We start from the raw sequence: 24,217 nt of genomic DNA, 5'->3' as shown, positions 1-24,217 counted from the left end.
AAACCATTCTTCAATTATATTAACAGTAAAAGATTTGCACTGAAAGCACTGGCCCTCTAACAATTAATGTAGGAGAAACCATAGAAGACGATGGGGGGAAGGCAAAGCTATTAAATAGTTTATTTTCAAGTGTATTCACGAATGAAAAAGAAAAAAAATGTAACACAAGATGCAGGGGAATAAAACGAAAATCCCACTAAATATTGCATGCCTAACACAGGAGGAAGTGCAGAGACAGGTAAAGAGGATTAAAATCGATAAATCTATGGCAATGGCAAACAGGAGGGGGGAAGAGCAGACAGCCCTGCCGGGTGTCGCTGCCGGTGAACTGTACGGTATAGAGATCCACTTAATAAATGAGTCTCTAAAGCCGAATCTCTGGAGTACCCCTATCAGGTACGACCCTTCGATAGAGTCGAACACCTTTGCCGCATCTAATGAAGGCATTGCGCAGTTCGACCCCCACCTTTATCCTACCTGTGTGACTACCTGTGTCTTTCTAATATTGTCCGAAATAGAAATTTCAGGAATAAACCCGGAATGGTCCGGGTGTAAGATTCTCTTTGTTTGATTCAATCGGAAGGCCAATATCTTAGTGAGAATCTTATAGTCTGCGTTTAATAGGGATATGGGTCTATAAGAACCCCATTCCTCTGGGTCTTTATGAGGATTCAAAATGAGCACTATGCTAGCCTCTGACATAGAGTCCGGAAGGTGTCCTTCCTCAAATATACGTTGGTATAGGGAATGCCGACATGAGACAATTTCTTCTTTATATTGTAAGTAAGCTTCCAACGGCGGACCGTCCGGTCCTGGGGGTCTTACCCTTGGTCAGGGCCATCATTGCCTCTACAACATCTTCCATCATAATAGGGGTGTCTAGTAGGGATATATGAGTGTCCTGTAGATTAGGGAATACTATGTCTGCTAAATATGGTAAGTATTTAGTTCAGTAGTGAAGTAATCAATCTGCGACTGATATAAAGCGCTATAAAACTGTTGAAATCTATTCAGGATATCCACTGAGTCTGAGAATGTGACTCCCTCAGCTGATTTAATCCTCAGTATCTTGCTTGATTGGTTGCCCAGCTCAAAGAAAGACTGTTGGGAGAAGAAGAGATTCCTTTGGGCCTTTTCCCTTAAATACATTAAATAATCCCTACCAATCTGCAGCCATCTGTTTCTATTAAGGTCAGATGGGTTAGCAACAAATTCCCTTTCCAGCGACTGACACTGTCTGCCAAAAGTTCCCCCTCCCGTGCCGCAGCTTTTTTGATAAAGGAGTTTGAGGATCTAAAACAACCTCTGAGATAGGGCTTGAACACCTCCCAAACCTATATAGTGTCAGGGCATGCCACATGTGCATCATAATATACTTGGATTTGATCCGGTATATGGTCATTAGGTCCAAGCAGTGGGAGCCAGAACGGGTGTACTTTCCATCTTCTGCGGACTGCTTGGCCAGGATTTTTCAGAACCATTCAAATGGGTGAGTGATCCAATACTAGGGATCCCTCTATGGAGAAATTCTATGGAGCTAATTTTTGAGAATAAGGAGGGAGACCCAAACATATAATCAATATGGCTAAGTGCGTGATTGTGGGCAGAGTGGCGGGAAAATTCCTGTTGTCAAGGGTGAAATAAACGCCATAGATAGGCCCATTATCATATTCATGTCTCCGATGCAAAGAATTGTGCTTCTTGCGAGAATGAGGCCAATGCAATACCATCTGCCAGTAGGGCCGTTGATGCAAGAGGTGGGTTATAATAACATAGGAGAATGGAGAATATACGGGTCACTATTAATTTTAGCCTGCACAAAGACATATCTGCCCCCCCAGGTCCCTTTTCAGCTGATCTACCTCCCACCTGAGAGATTTTCCTATCAACAGGGATACACTCCTAGAATATGACGTGTGGTAGGAGTGAGTGGATCATTTGACCCACGGTTTAGACAAAACTTTTACAGTGTCAGGTGTGAGATGGGTCTCCTGTAAGCATATCACATGTGATCTCCAGGAGCGCAGCAGTGAAATAAATCATAGACCACTTCCTGGCGGATCCCATGCCCCTGACATTCCAGGACACAAAAACTACCTCAGCTATAAGGGAATATGGCCAAGGTTAGTCAGAAAAGGACTACACACATCACTCTGTTGATCCTGTGCCTTGTCGCAGCATCGAATACCATAATTACAGTTTACTATATAGCAATATTTCCCCATTTCTTTATAATAGCAATAAATCGTTTGAAGTATGCAATTTGGTAACATTAAGGCAGTAGACTACGAACTGACAACTAATTAACGGTTATAGAACTTGCAGTAAATATTACACATACCATTAGATCTTTGTACTTAGCAATCCAATATTAGGGGAAACCTACAAAGTATAGCTTAAATTTAACTATACTTGAGGCAAACGATAATCAATATTACAAAAATATAGACCAACGTTAACTTGTGAAATATTTTTGACTAGGACCCCTCTAGCTTGTTTGAATGCCCAATTCATGTGCAAATAGTGCCTGAAAAAGGGAAAGAAGAAAAAGAAGGGGAGAGTGAGAGGGGGAACAGTAGAGAAAAGGAGAGGGAGAACAGTACCCGCAGCAATCCCCAACAGTCTGGAGCACAGCAATCTATAGCAAACAATATATGACCTGGGCTTGCTGACAAGGTGATGAGTGCAAATTAGATATTCTAAGCATAAAGTCCCGGTGGTGCAACAGGGTAATTTGGACGCATGTCCGCTCAGCACATAACAGTCCCACTGCCTGAAAAAGAAGGTAGTTAAGTATAAGTTACAGTCCCTCTGGTCGACACCTGGTGGACAGCCACTCCTCAGCCTCAGACGGAGACGAGAAGAGACAAGTGCAGTCACCATGTACCACTCGCAGTCTTGCTTGATATGCCATGGATATGTACAGATCCGCGCCACCACACAAAGATCCGAAGTTGAGGGTTTTACTCACCTGGTGCAAAGCGGGATCCCCACAGGTAGGTAGGGGAAAACCCGCTTGCACTGATGATCCCAGTTAGCTTGTAGAATTATAGATGTAAATGCAGGATCCCCGAAAATCCTTGGTCCAAGGAGATGCAGCAGGAGGGAGTAGCCCCAGGAGGTGTTCAACAAACAGTGGGGAAAATGTAGTAGAAAGAAAACAAAAATTCCTCCTGCGCTCTTATCAGGGGTCTTGCAATCCAGATGAGGAAACTGTCAAGTCTCCATGATGTTCAGCAGAATATATTCATTCAAATGGTACACATAAAATACGTATACACTTGCAACGCATTTCGGCGCTGTTATATACATGTCATGCTTGAAAAAGGCGCTTATAATTTTTGTTTTCTTTCTACTTGATATGCCATGGAGTATGGCAGCTGGAGGTCTCCGAGTAGCCTCTTGATCCTGAAGAAGGACGCTCTCTGCTTTTGAGAATTCCGGGAAGATGGGTATCACAGCGTTGTTATAACAAAGAGGGCCTCCTTTTCTGGCAGGATCACAACTCTATTGTGGGAATTAGGCAAATTTGCTGGCAGGGGTCTAAGAGGAACTTCCGGTATAGGCGGCTTCATGGGTACTCGGTTGGCCCGTTCCACCACAAGGGATCTGTGACAGGGAAGCATCTGGGAAAAGTTCACATAGCCACTGCTTCATAAACTGCTCATGCCTTAGCCAGCTGTGCTGCTCCCCTTCACTGTAGTGTCCCTGTACGCTCCCTCAACAGCCCCGAGGCGTTATGGCAGTCATAACGTGCTTCACAGGTTGGACTCCCTCTCCAGTGCCTCACTCTGCTGCGTGTCCCCTCTGCCTTTATCTCCTTCACCTCTCCTGCAGCTTCAGCGTGACCCTCCGCCTTCTTCCCCGCTGCCTTAAGAGCCATCCAGCCGGTCCGCTTCCTCCACAAGATAGCGGTGCTCATCACATGTCAGCCCACCAGTGATGATCGGGCTCCAGCAATGACTGCTGACGCACTCCAGTAGGCTTCACTCAGTCTCCCCAGGCACCGAATGGTCCGTGCTTTCTATAGTGGACCCAGGATCAGGTCAAGATAATGTGTTCCCATGGTCTATAGCAGGAGCTCCTGCTACATGTGGCCGGTCAGTTCGGCTGCTTGGCCACAACTCCAATGGCTAAGTGTATTAGTACTCAAGTTGAAAACTCCACACAGCCCTAGATAATGTATCCAGATTATTACTTATCTCTATTTGTTCTGATTGGTGGCCAATATCCAAGTATTGTTGAGTGATTGGAAGCAAGTCTTGTTGATTTCTTTCTATACACCAGGAAGCTGGGGGTAATGCCTCCTCAGATTTTGTGGGACATATACATACTCTGGCATCTTTCCCTCTTCTTTCAAACATGCCATCTTATCCCCACTGCTAAAGAAGCCAACTCTTGACACGAATGATGCTGCCAACAACCGACCCATCACTAATCTATCTCCCCTTCATCTCCAAACTATTGGAATGCCTGGTTTACTCCCGCCTTCTAACCTACCTATCAGAGAACTCTCTTCTCGACCCCCTACAGTCCGCCTTCCGACCCCTACACTCGACAAAAACTGTCCTTACAAGGGTGTCAAATGACCTCCTGACAGCCAAATCGAGGGGCGATTACTCCCTCCTGATCCTCCTCGACCTCTCCGCAGCATACAAGACTGATGACCACAAACTCCTCCTCAATATGCTCCGCTCCATTGGCCTAAAGGACACTGCTCTCTCCTGGTTCTCCTCCTACCTATCTGACCGCCCCTTCAGCATCTCCTTTGCTGGATCTACCTCCTCTTTCCCTTGCTGTTGGGATCCCCCAGGGCTCGGTCCTCAGCCCCCTCCTTTTCTCTATCTACACAGCCCCTATTGGACAAGCTATCAGGAGATTTGGCCTCTAATACCACCTCTATGCTGATGACACCCAGCTATACACCTCTTCCCGTGACATCTGTGTACCTTTCCTCCAAAACATCACTGACTGTCTGCCCGCTGTCTCTAACACTATGTCCTCACTCTACCTAAAACTAAACAAAACCATACTGAGCGCCCCTTTAATTCGAATCTCTCATTCCCGCCTCCAAGACTTCTCCAGAGCAGCACCAGTCCTCTGGAATGCACTACCAAAGGCTATCCGGGCAATCCAGGACTCACAAAACTTCAGGCGTGCTCTAAAAATGTACCTCTTCAGGGAGGCATACTACATCCCCTAAACCAAACTCTTCTGTACTCAGCCTGATAACATGTTCCCTGACCTATTGACTGCAGTCCCTGCTAGCCACCATCAACTACCCCTTCAGTCATACCGATTCTGCTATCACACGGCTGAACGGCTGACTATTGTTTATGTGTATAGCATCCCTCACTCTCCAACTCGCCATACCGTGCACATCTCCAGCCCCTTTACCTTCTGTATCACCCCATTATTTGTAGTATGTAAGCTCGTTGGAGCAGAACCCTCACCCCTATTGTTTCCATCAACTGATTACTATATGTAACCGTGGTTCTATAATTTTTGTACTTTTGTCTTTCTGTATTCACCCTTTCTTTGTAAGCGCTGCGGAATATGTTGACGCTATACAAATAAAGATTATTATTATTACTCTATACATACTTGTGGTTAGACTACATTTTAGTCTTTTTTTCCTTATTGCTATTTTTGGCTGCAATCAGGCACCTACCACATTTTTGGTTTGACCATGACTAGCTTTGAAGAAGGCAAATAAGATAAAAATCAAGCCCTTTTCAATATTTATTGAGCTCCTAAGGCAATGACTTATAAAGGAGAACTTTTCCCCATGTTTAGAAGCCTTTTTGGCTTGGGAACACCTGGGTTCACTTTTCCCTCAGCTTGGTAATCCACGGGAGCCTTCTCTAGAGGACCCTGCTGTTCCAAGGCTCCTGCAACTACCCGCGGACCCTCCTGCTGAGATGTCAGGACATCTGTGCCGGATCTATGGAGGACCTGCACTTCCAAGATGACTATAAGAGACACTGCTCTGGGCAGTGGATCCCTGAGGAGTGACCTCCATCTCCTGATCCCCGCGATGAGCTTAAAGGGGTTATTCAGGAAGCACTCACCGGGATACACTGGGGTCAGAGTGGAAATCCTGCTCCAACCACTGTGTAGTGGCTGATGCTCGTAATTGAAAGCAATGGGAGCTGAACTTGTAATTGCAGCCTGGGGTCCCATTGATTTCAATGAGAGCTACGCTTGCAATTACGAGCACCAGCCACTACACAGGGGTTGGAGCAACGCTTCTGCACTGACCCTGGTGTATCCCGGCAGGCGCTTCATTTCACTTGGCGGTTCAGTCCTTGACCTTCGCTTCAGCCCAAGGCCTACTGCAACAGTGGCACCAGGACCTCCACTTTGAACATCAGAGGCCGTGAGCCCCCTGCTTTTGGGGTGCCCCGGCGAAATATCGCTCCAGCGGCGATACATCAATAAGGAGCCTCCAACTCTTGCTTGCAGTAGGAAATCTTCTCTACCCGACACTCCAGTCCTGAGCCCACCCACCCCTCCTCCCTGCGGCCTACTCCTGCTGCGGTGCTAGGGGCTCTGCATTGGACATCAGCTATTGTGAGGCCCTCTCCCCCTAATTATCCGAGAGGGACAACGATCAGGTATATACCTCTGAAAAGAGATCGACTCTTCTGATTCCTAAGGGAATCTTGCCTCGGTCTTGATGTGCAGCTTGGGGAGCAATCTCCAGAATTTGCCCAATTTTGCCAGCAGCTGTCTGATCCCAGACTCGCTCCTCCAATTATCATCAACACCACCCAGACACAAGCAGAAAAATCTTATACCCAAAATCCCTTCTCCTGACAAGACTGGTGAGCGCCCTTACTCTCTTTTATTCTCACCGACCCTCACCTTTGAAAAGAAAGGAAAGATAAGATCAACCCTGCACTATAGAGATCACTATAGAGATCTCCCTTGCTACTAGGATTCTTGTTGTTGGAGCAGTATCGAACACATTTTTTGTGGGCATATGCTACATTTAAACAGGACGACTGTCGGCTAAATGACTGCATGAGCAGGTGACATAACCGCTAGTTGTTAGCGCTCGTGCACAGCGTTTAGACAGACAGATGATCACTGACTTCTCGCTCTTCATATTCTGTGTTCAGAATGCAACGCATACAAATGCATTAAAAAAAGGCAATCATTCACAAGTGCGTAAACGGGCAAGAAATATAGAAATTATAAACTGTAAAACCGCAAATATTGTCTAGCAAAATGCTCTTGCCCTATGGATTATGTTGGGAAGACATCACAACAATTCAGAAGACGAATACTGGCGCATGTGGGGAACATCAAACACAATGAGGAAACACCATTGGCTGCTTGTATGCGACAATACCATAACAATGATCTTGCACAGCTACATTTCCAGGGAGTAACATTTATGCATTCTAATAGAAAGAGAGGGCATATTAATAAAGAGCTTCTATGCAAAAGAGACAACTTGGATTTATAGGTTGAGTTCTGTGGCCCCTGATAGCTGCAATAAAATCCTGTCCTATTGCTTCATTTGAAAGTATTTGAGGAAGGTGGACTAACAGGTTTTATTGTTCTCTTTCCTCTAACCACACGCATCTACTTCCTATATTCATCTTTGTGGAGCGTCTACTAATATGTAAATCGTGACAGACTCTCCATGTGTTGTTGGTTTTCGCCATCTCTACAGCATAGAGGATTTACTACCCTATAGCGTTTATGCTGATAGCGAGCTATTCAGGGTATATATTGGGAATACTTGATCTATTCTCTCTGGGATCGACCATATATCCAAATAAATGGCTCTCTTCTGGTAATGTCTGCCCCAAGTCAATTGGACTGTGGAGCCTCCTTGGTATGCGTTCTTAAATGGACTTTATAAACTGGTTATCATTAGGCTATACCGGAGGCTCCTACCAACACCACCGCTCCACCATCAGGGCTGCTGGGATGGTTGTTATCTCCATCTTAATGCATTAGGTCTGTTGACATTGACAAACTTGTGGGCTGGCGATTCTGCTTTGCTAATAATTATGCTGTGGTTGCTCATTTCTACAACCCTTTGCACACTATTGGTTTTGCTGTTTGATGACAATCATTTTTCCATCTGTAATGATGGCCTGATAGTCACTCCTGTAGCATGAATTTATCACCATTGCCTCTTCTTTTTTTGACTCGTTATTATGAGTCTGTTTGATCTAAGTATCTCATGCTAGGTCTGATTATAATATATGTCACCGAGACTTTGGTGCAAACTGATTGGTTTGGCTGCTGTAGTGTCCCAAAGTCTCAGGCCTTCTCAGTTATTAGGCTCCTGACTCGGCTCCTAACGCTGAGTTAACCAATCAGAGGATTAGCTTGTTGGAGGCGGGGCATTCAAGCCCCGAATCCAGAAAACAATGCTCAGTTGGCATGGAGGAGGGCGCGACAGCCTGCAGCAGCGCCGCAGACCATCACAAGGACAAAACGCCAGTGATAGGTGAGCATTGACCCCCCCCCCCTTCCCCCTGAGCCTCAACTTTGACTTTGACTTGCAAGCAGGTTCGTAACCCACGTTTTTGCTCAGAGCAAAAATTTGGGAGACAGCCTGCTTACAAGTTAAAAACCTCGCAAGCTGAGGCGCTCGCATCCTGAGGTACCACTGTATCTGTTGCCTTTCACCTGTCACTGATGCACAATACACACCACCATCCATCTGCCTTAACCTGTGACATGGAACTGTCTTCCACAACCTCACCTTTGTAGCAGAGTCTGACTATTCCTCACACAGTTTTTAGCGTCCTATACAGCTATTTCTTTTTCAATTAATTACTTATTGTACTTCAACCTACATATGAAAATGATGATTTTTATCAGCAGTTTGGTATAACTGGATAATCATACACCAGACTGTGATTCTACAAAATGACTGACTTTGTACAAGTGTACCTAGAAGAATTGACGCTGTTTTGAAGGTAAAAGGTGGGGTGGGGGGAAAGAGGGCGGTCACACCAAATATTGATTTAGCACTTCTAACACTTCTTATATTAACACTTCTATAAGAAATAACTTTTAGTTTGCAGATTTTTTTCAGGCAGTTTTCCTGCCTGGAACTTTTGCAGAGTACGGTAGTCTTCATGATTGAGTCCTGCGGTAACGCATGAATATGCATGCTAATCTACTAGTCTTCATGAAGGAGACCTATGGTAACAGCAGAGAAAAGGGGATTTGGAACGTTTACTGTTGATAAGCTATCTTCAGTCATCAATAGTTAATCAGCAGGAGCTCGCCACTTGGGATTCCCACCGATCGGTTGATTCTCCGGTCCGCTGTCAGTTCACTTAGGGCCCTGACCCCTGAAGACGATGTTCGTCCCACTGATCAACAGATCAGCAGTGGACTCCTGTCAATCAACTATTGATGACGGAGGATAGGTCATCAATTGTAAAAGTCCCGGAATACTCCTTTAAAGCCGGGTAATATTGTCAGTGTCAGTAAAGAAACAGCAAAAAAGCTTGGAGCATGGAACAAGGAATACTTCTCACCTGACAAACCACCCACATCCATCTTTTTAAGATTTTTGGCTTCTAGAATGCAGACAGTCAGCTTTCCTGCAGTTGGAACATATCGGAGGGAAATGCAAATATCTCCAAGTTTCTCAGGCTGGAGGTAAAAAAGTGAAAACAAATTACTTCAGAGTAATAGAGGAAGTGACAGAGTGCCCAAAATTTGACTGCTAACTTATCACTGAAAGTATGTGACTATGCCGAGGTCAAGTTAATAGCACAGATTAGATGAGCCCCTACCGTGTTTTCCCGAAAATAAGACAGTGTCTTTTATTAATTTTTGTTCAAAAAGGTTTAAATTTTTTACATGTATAGCTGCCTAGACACTATTTAAATTGACTTTTTTAATTATTAACTGTTAGCAGGGCTTAATTTTGGAGTAGGGCTTATATTTCAAGCATCCTCAAAAAGCCGGAAAAATCATTTTGCATCCTCAAATATTCTGGAAAATCATGCTATGTCTTATTTTCAGGGTATGTCTTATTTTCAGGGAAACAGGGTAGATTCATTAAGTATCATAAGTAGAGATGAGCGAGCGTACTCGTCCGAGCTTGATGCTCGTTCGAGTATTAGGGTGTTCGAGATGCTCGTTACTCGAGACGAGCACCACGCGATGTTCGAGTTACTTTCACTTTCATCTCTGAGACATTAGCGCGCTTTTCTGACCAATAGAAAGACATGGAAGGCATTACAACTTCCTCCTGTGATGTTCCAGCTCTATACCACCCCCCTGCAGTGAGTGGCTGGGGAGATCAGGTGACAACTGAGTATTAAAATCTGCCCCGCCCGCGGCTCGCCACAGGTGCATTCTGACAGAGATCAGGGACAGTGCTGCTGATGCTGCTGCTATAGGGAGAGCGTTAGGAGTTATATTAGGCTTCAAGAACCCCAACGGTCCTTCTTAGGGCCACATCTGACCGTGTGCAGTACTGTTGAGACTGCTGTGAGCAGTGTTGCACATTTTTTTTTTTTTTTGTATATTGGGCGTGCAGAGCATTGCGTCCTCAGTCTGCAGTCATTGCACAGAGTATAGGGCCAGTACTGGTGAGGCAGGGACAGTGGTACAGGGAAAAAGATATACAAGCGATATAGGCAGTGGGCTTTTTCAAAAAAATTGGGGAAAAATAGTATATTTTGGCTGCCTGTGACCGTCTTCAGTGTACTGCGTGTCTGCTGGGGGTAGTAGACCTAATTAATACGCAGCTAAGCATTACAGCAGGCTTGACTGCTTCTGCGCTGTGAATTCCACTAGCTGAGTCATACGCACCTACGTCACAGTGCAGGCGTGCGCAAAATTGTTTGCTGGCTCTGCTGTCTCTGTTACATCACCGCCGTCATCCCGCCAGAGGGAAACAGTATACATAATATACGCTGCCTACAGTATCTGTCTGCTGTACCAGCTCTGCATTAAAAAAAATAGAAGCAAAATACTTAGGGCCTACTAGTGGCCTTTGGCCACTTGACTGCTTCTGCGCTGTGAATTCCACTAGCTCAGTCATACGCACCTACGTCACAGTGCAGGCGTGCGCAAAATTGTTTGCTGGCTCTGCTGTGCGTTCCGTAAGTGAAGTCAGCCTCCAACCACAGGCCAATAAGCGGCACATTAAATTACAGCGTTCTGTTTCTGCTCTACTCGTAATACACCATGCTGAGGGGTAGGGGTAGGCCTAGAGGACGTGGACGCGGGCGAGGACGCGGAGGCCCAAGTCAGGGTGTGGGCACAGGCCGAGCTCCTGATCCAGGTGAATCGCAGCCGACTGCTGCGGGATTAGGAGAGAGGCAAATTTCAGGGGTCCCCAGATTCATCTCACAATTAATGGGTCCACGCGGTAGACCTTTATTAGAAAATGAGCAGTGTGAGCAGGTCCTGTCGTGGATGGCAGAAAGTGCATCCAGCAATCTATCGACCAAACAGACTTCTACGCCGTCCACTGCTGCAACTCTGGATCCTCTGGCTGCTGCTCCTCCTTACGCCCAGCCTCCTCACTCCATTTCAATGACACATTCTGAGGAGCAGGCAGACTCCCAGGAACTGTTCTCGGGCCCCTGCCCAGAATGGGCAGCAATGGTTCCTCTCCCACCGCAGGAGTTTGTCGTGACCGATGCCCAACCTTTGGAAAGTTCCCGGGGTCCGGGGGATGAGGCTGGGGACTTCCGGCAACTGTCTCAAGAGCTTTCAGTGGGTGAGGAGGACGATGACGATGAGACACAGTTGTCTATCACTCAGGTAGTAGTAATTGCAGTAAGTCCGAGGGAGGAGCGCACAGAGGATTTGGAGGAAGAGCAGCTGGACGATGAGGTGACTGACCCCACCTGGTTTGCTAAGCCTATTGAGGACAGGTCTTCAGAGGGGGAGGCAAGTGCAGCAGCAGGGCAGGTTGCAAGAGGCAGTGCGGTGGCCAGGGGTAGAGGCAGGGCCAGACCGAATAATCCATCAACTGTTTCCCAAAGCGCCCCCTCGCGCCATGCCACCCTGCAGAGGCAGAGGTGCTCAAAGGTGTGGCAGTTTTTCACTGAGAGTGCAGACGACCAACGAACTGTGGTTTGCAAGGTTTGTCGCGCCAAGATCAGCCGGGGAGCCACCACCACCAGCATGCGCAGGCATATGATGGCCAAGCACCCCACAAGGTGGGACGAAGGCCGTTCACTGCCTCCGGTTTGCACCACTGCCTCTCCCCCTGTGCCCCAACCTGCCACTGAGATCCAATCCCCCTCTCAGGACACAGGCACTACCGTCTCCCGGCCTGCACCCACACCCTCACCTCCGCTGTCCTCGGCCCCATCCAGCAATGCCTCTCAGCGCAGCGTCCAGTCGTCACTTGCGCAACTGTTTGAGCGCAAGCGCAAGTACGCCGCCACGCACCCGCACGCTCAAGCGTTAAACGTGCACATAGCCAAATTGATCAGCCTGGAGATGCTGCCGTATAGGCTTGTGGAAACTGAGGCTTCAAAAACATGATGGCAACGGCGGCCCCGCGCTACTCGGTTCCCAGTCGCCACTACTTTTCCCGATGTGCCGTCCCAGCCCTGCACGACCACGTCTCCCGTAACATTGTACGCGCCCTCACCAACGCGGTTGCTGCCAAGGTGCACTTAACAACGGACACGTGGACAAGCACAGGCGGGCAGGGCCACTATATCTCCCTGACGGCGCATTGGGTGAATTTAGAGGAGGCTGGGACCGAGTCAGAGCCTGGGAATGCTCAAGTCCTACCCACCCCCAGAATTGCGGGCCCCAGCTCGGTGCTGGTATCCGCGGCGGTGTATGCTTCCTCCACTAAACCACCCTCCTCCTCCTCCTACGCAATCTCTGTCTCGCAATCAACATGTGTCAGCAGCACGTCGTCACCAGTAGGTGTCGCGCGGGGTGGCAGCACAGCGGTGGGCAAGCGCCAGCAGGCCGTGCCGAAACTACTCAGCTTAGGAGAGAAGAGGCATACGGCCCACGAACTGCTGCAGGGTCTGACAGAGCAGACCGACCGCTGGCTTTCGCCGCTGAGCCTCCAACCGGGCATGGTCGTGTGTGACAACGGCCGTAACCTGGTGGCGGCTCTGCAGCTCGGCAGCCTCACGCACATGCCATGCCTGGCCCACGCCTTTAATCTGGTGGTTCAGCGCTTTCTGAAAAGCTACCCACGCTTGTCAGACCTGCTCGGAAAGGTGCGCCGGCTCAGCTCACATTTCCGCAAGTCCAAGACGGACGCTGCCACCCTGCGGACCCTGCAACATCGGTTTAATCTGCCAGTGCACCGACTGCTGTGCGACGTGCCCACTCGGTGGAACTCTACGCTCCGCATGTTGGCCAGGCTCTATTAGCAGCGTAGAGCTATAGTGGAATACCAACTCCAACATGGGCGGCGTAGTGGGAGTCAGCCTCCTCAATTCTTTACAGAAGAGTGGGCCTGGTTGGCAGACATCTGCCAGGTCCTTGGAAACTTTCAGGAGTCTACCCAGATGGTGAGCGGCGATGCTGCAATCATTAGCGTCACCATTCCTCTGCTATGCCTCTTGAGAAGTTCCCTGCAAAGCATAAAGGCAGACGCTTTGCGCTCGGAAACGGAGGCGGGGGAAGACAGTATGTCGCTGGATAGTCAAAACCCCCCCCCTTATGTCTATATCTCAGCGCGTTGAGGGAGGAGGAGGAGGGGGAGGAGCATGAGGAGAAGGGGGAAGAGACAGCTTGGCCCACTGCTGAGGGTACCCATGCTGCTTGCTTGTCATCCTTTCAGCGTGTATGGCCTGAGGAGGAGAAGGAGGAGGATCCTGAAAGTGATCTTCCTAGTGAGGACAGCCATGTGTTGCATACAGGTACCCTGGCACACATGGCGGACTTCATGTTAGGATGCCTTTCTCGTGATCCTCGCGTTACACGCATTCTGGCCACTACGGATTACTGGGTGTACACACTGCTCGACCCACGGTATAAGGAGAACCTTTCCACTCTCATACCCGAAGAGGAAAGGGGTTCGAGAGTGATGCTATACCACAGGACCCTGGTGAACAAACTGATGGTAAAATTCCCATCCGACAGCGCTAGTGGCAGAAGGCGCAGTTCCGAGGGCCAGGTAGCAGGGGAGGCGCGGAGATCAGGCAGCATGTACAGCGCAGGAAGGGGAACACTCTCCAAGGCCTTTGCCAGCTTTATGGCTCCCCAGCAAGACTGTCACCGCTCCCCAGTCAAGGCTGAGTCGGCGGGAGCACTGTAAAAGGATGGTGAGGGAGTACGTAGCCGATCGCACGACCGTCCTCCGTGACGCCTCTGCCCCCTACAACTACTGGGTGTCGAAGCTGGACGCGTGGCCTGAACTCGCCCTGTATGCCCTGGAGGTGCTTGCTTGTCCTGCGGCTAGCGTCTTGTCAGAGAGGGTGTTTAGTGCGGCTGGGGGAATCATCACGGAGAAGCGTACCTGCCTGTCAACCGACAGTGCCGACAGGCTTACACTCATAAAGATGAACAAAGCCTGGATTTCCCCAGACTTCTCTTCTCCACCAGCGGACAGCAGCGGTACCTAAACAATACGTAGGCTGCACCCGCGGATGAAAGCATCGTTCTCTATCACCATCAAAAACGGGGACCTTTTAGCTTCATCAATCTGTGTATTATATTTATCCTCCTCCTCCTGCTCCTCCTCCTGAAACCTCACGTAATCACGCCGAACGGGCAATTTTTCTTAGGCCCACAAGGCTCAGTCATATGACTTTAGTAAACAATGTTTATACGTTTCAATTCTCATTAAAGCATTGAAACTTGCACCTGAACCAATTTTTATTTTAACTGGGCTGCCTCCGGGCCTAGGTACAAATTAAGCCACATTAACCAAAGCGATTAATGGGTTTCACCTGCCCTCTTGGTTGGGCATGGGCAATTTTTCTGAGGTACATTAGTACTGTTGGTACATCAATTTTTTGGAGCGCTCGCCTACAGTGCAATCCTACTAATTTTTATGGGCTTCGCCTGCACTCATGGTACAGCAAGGTGTGTGGGGTTGGCCTACACTTTTGCTACATAAATGTAACTGGGGCCTTGTCTATACTGCAACTACTGAAATGTGCAAGAGACTGTTATCTCCCTAAACTGCTGCAACGGGAATGTTACTGTGGCCTGTCTTGACTGCTACAACTACTGAAATGGAACTAATACTGTGCTCCCCCTATACTGCTGCTTCGGAATTGTTACTGGGGCCTGTCTTGACTGCTACTACTACTGAAATGGAACTAATACTGTGCTCCCCCTATACTACTGCTAGTGATATGTTACTGGGACCTGTCTAGACTGCTACTACTACTGAAATGGAAATAATACTGTGCTCCCCCTATACTGCTGCTTCGGAATTGTTACTGTGGCCTGTCTTGACTGCTACTACTACTGAAATGGAACTAATACTGTGCTCCCCCTATACTACTGCTAGTGATATGTTACTGGGACCTGTCTAGACTGCTACTACTACTGAAATGGAAATAATACTGTGCTCCCCCTATACTGCTGCTTCGGAATTGTTACTGGGGCCTGTCTGGACTGCTAGTACTACTGAAATGGAACTAATACTGTGCTCCCCCTATACTGCTGCTAGTGATATGTTACTGGGGCCTGTCTGGACTGCTACTACCGCTGAAATGTTACTAATTCTGGGCTCTACCTATACCGCTGCTAATGCTATGTCACTGGGGTGTGGAAACGGAGGCTTCCCAAAGACATGATGGTGGCGAGGCCATTTTCCACCAAAGCGGTTACTGTTAAGGTGCATATAACCACGGACACGTGGAGAGGACACGTAGTGCCTCAAAAACATCCCCCTCCTCCTCCAACAATGAAAACATTCTTGGGAAATACCTTTGCATAGGTCCGTCTGGTGACAGTCCAAGAATTTCACCTTTACCGACACAACAAGAGAGCCCCCCCCCACCATCCCCCCGCCACGGCCCACTTAATCCTGGCCGCATTCCGAAAACCAACTAAATAAGACCGCGCTACTAGGTCTGCAGTCGCCACCACATTCCCACCAATGCGGTTACTGTTAAGGTACATATTACCACTCTGACTGGGGCATGCACTGTGGGCCGAAGCACACCTGTATTGTATGTGACGTTAGCTCTGCTGAGCAGGGCACTGCAATGAGATACATTAATGTACCGCCGAAGCCCACCTGCATTTAATCTGACGTTAGCTTTGCTGTCCAGGGCACTGCAATGGGATACATTTACACTACCGTTCACAATTTTGGGGTCACATTGAAATGATCTTATTTTTGAAGGAAAAGCACTGTACTTTTCAATGAAGATAACTTTAAACTAGTCCTAACTTTAAACAAATGCACTCTATACATTGCTAATGTGGTAAATGACTATTCTAGCTCCAAATGCCTGGTTTTTTGTGCAATATCTACAAAGGTGAATAGAGGCCCATTTCCAGCAACTATCACTCCAGTGTTCTAATGGTACAATGTGTTTGCTCATTGGCTCAGAAGGCTAATTGATGATTAGAAAACCCTTGTGCAATCATGTTCACACATCTGAAAACAGTCTAGCTCGTTACAGAAGCTACAAAACTGACCTTCCTGTGAGCAGATTGAGTTTCTGGAGCATCACATTTGTGGGGTCAATTAAACGCTCAAAATGGCCAGAAAAAGAGAACTTTCATCAGAAACTCGACAGTCTATTCTTGTTCTTAGAAATGAAGGCTATTCCATGCGAGAAATTGCTAAGAAATTGAAGATTTCCTACAACGGTGTGTACTACTCCCTTCAGAGGACAGCACAAACAGGCTCTAACCAGAGTAGAAAAAGAAGTGGGAGGCCGCGTTGCACAACTAAGCAAGAAGATAAGCACATTAGAGTCTCTAGTTTGAGAAACAGACGCCTCACAGGTACCCAACTGGCATCTTCATTAAATAGTACCCGCAAAACACCAGTGTCAACATCTACAGTGAAGAGGCGGCTGCGGGATTTTGGGCTTCAGGGCAGAGTGGCAAAGAAAAAGCCATATCTGAGACTGGCCAATAAAAGAAAAAGATTAAGATGGGCAAAAGAACACAGACATTGGACAGAGGAAGACTGGAAAAAAGTGTTGTGGACGGATGAATCCAAGTTTGAGGTGTTTGGATCACAAAGAAGAACATTTGTGAGACGCAGAACAAATGAAAAGATGCTGGAAGAATGCCTGACGCCATCTGTTAAGCATGGTGGAGGTAATGTGATGGTCTGGGGTTGCTTTGGTGCTGGTAAGGTGGGAGATTTGTACAGGGTAAAAGGGATTCTGAATAAGGAAGGCTATCACTCCATTTTGCAACGCCATGCCATACCCAGTGGACAGCGCTTGATTGGAACCAATTTCATCCTACAACAGGACAATGACCCGAAACACACCTCCAAATTGTGCAAGAACTATTTACAGCAGAAGCAGGCAGCTGGTATTCTATCGGTAATGGAGTGGCCAGCGCAGTCACCAGATCTGAACCCCATTGAGCTGTTGTGGGAGCAGCTTGACCGTATGGTACACCAGAAGTGCCCATCCAACCAATCCAACTTGTGGGAGATGCTTCTAGAAGCGTGGGGTGCAATTTCACAAGCTTACCTCAACAAATTAACAGCTAGAATGTCAAAGGTGTGCAATGCTGTAATTGCTGCAAAAGGAGGATTCTTTGACGAAAGCAAAGTTTGATGTAAAAACAATGTTATTTCAAATACAAATCATTATTTCTAACCTTGTCAATGTCTTGACTCTATTTTCTATTCATTTCACAACGCATGGTGGTGAATAAGTGTGACTTTTCATGGAAAACACAAAATTGTTTGGGTGACCCCAAACTTTTGAACGGTAGTGTATGTACCGCCGGTGGCTTCCTGGGACCCACCTATGCTGTCGGTCCACACGGAGTTGTGACTGCCTGTGTCTACTTCTAAAGAACCCCAGTCTGACTGGGGCATGCAGTGTGGGCCGAAGCCCACCTGCATTAAACCTGACGTTACCTCAGCTGTGATGGGCAATGCAATGGAATATATTTATGTACCGCCGGTGGGTTCCAGGGAGCCACCCATGCCGTGGGTCCACAGGAACTTCACATTAGGGAGTTGTACCTGCCAGTGTCTATGTATTAAAAACCCCGGTCAGACTGGGGCATGCAGTGTGGGCCGAAGACCACCTGCATTTAATCGGACGTTACCTCAGCTGTGATGGGCAATGCAATGGGATATATTTATGTACCGCCGGTGGCTTCCTGGAACCCACCCATGCTGTCGGTCCACACGGAGTTGTAACTGCATGTGTCTACTTCTAAAGAACCCCAGTCTGACTGGGGCATGCAGTGTGGGCCGAAGCCCACCTGCATTAAACCTGACGTTACCTCAGCTGTGATGGGCAATGCAATGGGATATATTTATGTACTGCCGGTGGGTTCCAGGCAGCCACCCATGCCGTGGGTCCACAGGGACTTCACATTAGGGAGTTGTACCTGCCAGTGTCTATGTATTAAAAACCCCGGTCAGACTGGGGCATGCAGTGTGGGCCGAAGACCACCTGCATTTAATCGGACATTACCTCAGCTGTCATGGGCAATGCAATGGGATATATTTATGTACCGCCGGTGGCTTCCCGGAACCCACCCATGCTGTCGGTCCAGACGGAGTTGTAACTGCATGTGTCTACTTCTAAAGAACCCCAGTCTGACTGGGGCATGCAGTGTGGGCCGAAGCCCACCTGCATTAAACCTGACGTTACCTCAGCTGTGATGGGCAATGCAATGGGATATATTTATGTACTGCCGGTGGGTTCCAGGCAGCCACCCATGCCGTGGGTCCACAGGGACTTCACATTAGGGAGTTGTACCTGCCAGTGTCTATGTATTAAAAACCCCGGTCAGACTGGGGCATGCAGTGTGGGCCGAAGACCACCTGCATTTAATCGGACATTACCTCAGCTGTCATGGGCAATGCAATGGGATATATTTATGTACCGCCGGTGGCTTCCCGGAACCCACCCATGCTGTCGGTCCAGACGGAGTTATAACTGCATGTGTCTACTTCTAAAGAACCCCAGTCTGACTGGGGCATGCAGTGTGGGCCGAAGCCCACCTGCATTAAACCTGACGTTACCTCAGCTGTGATGGGCAATGCAATGGGATATATTTATGTACTGCCGGTGGGTTCCAGGGAGCCACCCATGCCGTGGGTCCACAGGGACTTCACATTAGGGAGTTGTACCTGCCAGTGTCTATGTATTAAAAACCCCGGTCAGACTGGGGCATGCAGTGTGGGCCGAAGACCACCTGCATTTAATCGGACATTACCTCAGCTGTCATGGGCAATGCAATGGGATATATTTATGTACCGCCGGTGGCTTCCTGGAACCCACCCATGCTGTCGGTCCAGATGGAGTTGTAACTGCATGTGTCTACTTCTAAAGAACCCAGTCTGACTGGGGCATGCAGTGTGGGCCGAAGCCCACCTGCATTAAACCTGACGTTACCTCAGCTGTGATGGGCAATGCAATGGGATATATTTATGTACTGCCGGTGGGTTCCAGGGAGCCACCCATGCCGTGGGTCCACAGGGACTTCACATTAGGGAGTTGTACCTGCCAGTGTCTATGTATTAAAAACCCCGGTCAGACTGCGGCATGCAGTGTGGGCCGAAGCCCACCTGTATTAAACCTGACGTTACCTCAGCTGTGATGGGCAATGCAATGGGATATATTTATGTACCGCTGGTGGGTTCCAGGGAGCCACCCATGCTGTGGGTGCACACGAATTCCCATTGCGGAGTTGTACCTGCCTGTGACTATTTATAAAAAACTCCGGTCTGACTGGGGCATGCAGACACCTTGACAGAATGAATAGTGTGTGGCACATGGGTTCCCCATTGCTATGCCCACGTGTGCAGCTCCTGATGGAGGTGGCACAGGATTGGATTTCTCATTGCTTCTGTGCAGCATTGTGGGCTATCGCCCCGCCCCTTTTAAAGAGGGTCGCTGCCTGGCCGTGCCAACCCTCTGCAGTGTGTGTCTGCGGTTCCTCCTCATGGCAGACGCACTAATAAATAGACATGAGGGTGGTGTGGCTATGAGGCCAGTGTGTGGCATGAGTGCAGCTGAAGGCTGCACAGGGACACTTTGGTATGCGCTGTGGACACTGGGTCGTGCGGGGGGGTTAGGCAGCATGTTACCCAGGAGAAGTGGCAGCGGAGTGTCATGCAGGCAGTGATTGTGCTTTGTTGGAGGTAGTGTGGTGCTTAGCTAAGGTATGCCTTGCTAATGAGGGTTTTTCAGAAATAAAAATTGTTGGGGGGGGGGCACTCTTGCCGCTATTGTGACTTAATAGTGGGACCTGGGAACTTGAGATGCAGCCCAACATGTAGCCCCTCGCCTGCCCTATCCGTTTCTGTGTCGTTCCCATCACTTTATTGAATTGCCCAGATTTTCACAAATGAAAACCTTAGCGAGCATCGGCGATATACAAAAATGCTCGGGTTGCCCATTGACTTTAATGCGGTTCGTTACTCGAAACGAACCCTCGAGCATCGCGAAAAGTTCGTCTCGAGTAACGAGCACCCGTGCATTTTGGTGCTCGCTCATCTCTAATCATAAGCCATAGAGGAACAAGGGAATGATCACAGATTCTCTTCCTATGCTTGCATGGTGTTAGCACACATCCTACTTGTCCCTTCATTTCCTTCACATAGGCTGAAATGGGATCTGTAGTTCTATGAAGCTCCACTTCATACTGATCTACGCGAATGGCCACTTTATTAGAGACACCGAACTAGTAGCATGTTGGAAGTTCTTTGGCCTTCAGAATTTCAGCATTCCTCATGGCGTTGATTCCACTAAGCATAGAAATTGTTTTTAATGACTATCGGCCCTGCGGACCAGAAACTTTATGCAGTTGCCTCTAATTAGATGAAGGTACTGAAATGCTCTGAATAGCTGACAGGAAGGGGTCATAGATTCATGCTGCTTGCGCCAAATTCTGACCTCCCATCAGCACTGAGCAAAAGAAATCTGGATCCATCTGACCAGGGGATGTTTTCCCGCTGCTCAGTGACACAAGTTTTGTGTACTCTTTTTCCCGCTGGAGTCTCATCTTTCTGTTTCTATAGACACAATTGCGCTGCAACTGGTCGCCTGCCTTTATAGCCTATCCGTATTAAGGAACGGCGAGTTGTGTGTTTGGACATGTTAGTTGCAAATAAGGGAGATGGAACAATGCTTTTGCAGCACCACTTATTGGAAGGCAGCATTCCTGCAAGTCAATGTTAGACTCCTTGTACAAGCTTTGTAACAATGACTGAGAAATGAAAACCCAAGCCAGAAACCATATACAGACAGCTGTTTCGGGGTTTTTTACCTCTCATCAGTGTGCAGGTTTCTGACTTGGCTAGTGAGAGCCCTGTGATGTGGGTCAGGATTGCTATTTTTTCACGTGTTAGTTGAAGTACCAGAAGTGTTGTATCTACAGTTAGCGCTGTCTAAGGCATCAGGTCTGATTATGCCGTTGTCCGCTGAACTTGATTGTGGCCAAGTTATGACAAATCTGTGAAGGCACATGCAATATGATGAGTGCTCTTTAGTATTGAATATACCTGAGCATGCCTCACAAGGGTGCAACTGTACTTCAGGTATTTGTCTACAGGGAATGGCTCAAATCACTTAAATACTATAAAGTGCAGTCTACAACCTATTTCAGCTGTTCTAAATCTACAACACCAATATTTACATCTGTTGGGTATACTGGGAGCTTCGTAACAGATCTACAGCCACAGCTTGCAACCGCTACTCATTAGTGTAGCACACAAACTACGGTGAGGTCACTCTTCTTTATGCGGTGTGCCCAGACAGAAATACAAAATGTAGCAAACGTTAATTTGACGTTTAACGCATTATGTTAACCCTTTCAAATCCACTGTCTGACGTCTAAGGACATTCTGATTGAAGGCTGTACAGCTACAATTTTGGAAGACATCCGGCAGGGTATTCTTACTGTAGATTACTGGCTGCTCTGTTGTCGGAGGCCTTTCCGGCATGTCACATACTGCAGTACTGGCTCTAGCCAGCAGATGGCGCTATTGTATAATGGCAGAAAGAGAAAGCCCCCTAGGAAACCCTGAATCCAAAATTGGATTGCAAAAGGTTAACTTAACTACAATATACTGCAATGCTAGATATCGAGTTATCACAACTCACTAGTCATGTTATTGCTTTACATTTAAGTGGGAAATGTGTGACTAGTTTGAGCTCCTACTGCACACTGATGAGGGGCAAAACCCCCAAAACAGCTGTCTGTGCATGGATTCTGGCTGGGTTTTAAAATGCCCAATCATTGCTCTACAGACCTGTATAAAGGGTCTAATAGCTAGCGCTGCAGACGTATTGTACGGCTGAAGGACGCTTAGGTCCTGAAGCCTCATGGGATATGAGCGAGACCTGGGTGTGTAAGGGTTAAGAGTGTCTAAGAAAAGGGATGGGGGGGTTAAATGCTGTCTCTAGTTCTACAGATACTGCAAGAGAAGAGATGCTGAAAACAGGCTGTATCTAAGGAGAAGGTGGCAGAGGAGTCTCTGATTGGTTGTGAGTTTCGGCGGGAACAAGCTGTGGAGAAGTATCTACCCTGTTTCCCTGAAAATAAGACATACCCTGAAAATAAGGCATAGCATGATTTTCCAGAATTTTTGAGGATGCAAAATGATTTTTCCGGCTTTTTAAAGATGCTTAAAATATAAGCCCTACTCCAAAATTAAGCCCTGCTAACAGTTAATTTAAAAAAAGTCAATTTAAATAGTGTCCACGCAGCTATACATGAAAAAAGTTAAACCTTTTTGAACAACAATTAATATAAGACACTGTCTTATTTTCGGGGAAACACGGTATGTTCCCCCACAGCAACAGGATGCTGATTGGCTGGCAAGGGGACAGTAGGAGTTGATTTAAGACATCGCTGACAGGACGGGATTCCCATTCCTGTCAGCTACCTTGGATTGTCCCCTTCGCCCTCCCATAAGTTGATCTGTTTTTATGGACTTATCTTTGTCATGGGCATGCTCAATGAAGTTGCCGCCCGCCTCCTGTGGGTGGGCCTGCACCTGAGTTTTTGAATGTTTTATTAGTAGACTGGAGCTTCTAGGGCAAAGTCTATGCAGTTGGTATATATATTTGATTATTTATTGAAAGTTTGGTTTAAACCGTTTAAAGAAATAAATGCCGCAGCCATTTTAAATCTGAAATAAGGTGTAGTGTCGTTGTTTATATTTATAAAAGTGTTTAGAGCATAAGATCCCATGTTCCATCTGCCTTATTTGCATGTTTCCCACAAAAGCATAGATGGCCTTATGAGTCTCCTTACTCACCTTTTTGGTGCTCTCCCTAACAAGAGATGTTACCCTTCCTGACTAGGCCGAGATGTACACGTTAAAAAATATTGGTTTGGATGGATGCTGCTACATCGGATTAAACATGTGATCCAAGCCCAGTGATATGAAGTAGAAGTTCAACATTTTTAAATTGCTCAGTTACAAACTCGGACTTGTTGCAGCACGTTCTCATAGTGAGGCAATATTTATCCAGCCGATAAACTTGTGTGAGTTCTGTTCTGACACGGACAAAATTCACATGAAAAATGAACCCAGTAATTTTAATAGGTTCATCTACATGAGCGATTTTTTGCAGGTACCAAAGGTCGAAGTTTGAAAAATGCTGCATGCACCATTTTTGTACAAGTATCACACAAGCATGGGACATGAGATGTGCGGTGTCCACACCTTGTAGAGCACACAGACCTGATGTCCTGCCATGCGAGTTACTCTGAGAGTTTGTGATGGAACTCGCATGAGTTCATGTAAATACACCCTTAAGCAAAACTTTATTACAATAGTAAGATAGTTGAGAAAGGATTCTACATGTGTTTGTGGGGGGTCATTAGCATAATCAGCCCAGGCCATCTAATGACTTTGTACGGGCTCTGTAACAGAAAAAAGTTGAGCTGGAATGTCTATAAGGATATCAAGTTAAAGGGATTTTCTGAGCCAGCTGAGCTCTGCCTGCACTGCAGCGACCTGGCTTGGCAAGGTAAGTGTATGCACCTGTACCTGCAATAACCAAGTTGGGCACTGCGATGGGATGGAGTTGTCTGTTTCTAGCTCCAGCACACTGACAGCTGGCGAGATACTAACAGATTATCGGGGGTCCTGAGAGGT

At 47.4% G+C, this 24,217-nt stretch overlaps 1 protein-coding gene across 1 annotated transcript in view; it reads right to left on the bottom strand.

The window, feature by feature from the left end:
• The window catches only part of LOC136625810 (synaptotagmin-2-like), a 154,555-nt gene that overhangs the window by 26,088 nt on the left and 104,250 nt on the right, over positions 1–24,217 (bottom strand). The window contains exon 8 of the mRNA XM_066600323.1: positions 9,519–9,636. Within this exon, the coding sequence (XP_066456420.1) occupies positions 9,519–9,636 (118 nt within the window). The remainder of the gene's footprint in view (positions 1–9,518; positions 9,637–24,217) is intronic.

The sequence above is a fragment of the Eleutherodactylus coqui genome, chromosome 4 (genome assembly GCF_035609145.1).
Source record: "Eleutherodactylus coqui strain aEleCoq1 chromosome 4, aEleCoq1.hap1, whole genome shotgun sequence".
NCBI classification, from domain to species: domain Eukaryota; kingdom Metazoa; phylum Chordata; class Amphibia; order Anura; family Eleutherodactylidae; genus Eleutherodactylus; species Eleutherodactylus coqui.
This window is presented reverse-complemented; position numbering and strand designations above follow the sequence as displayed.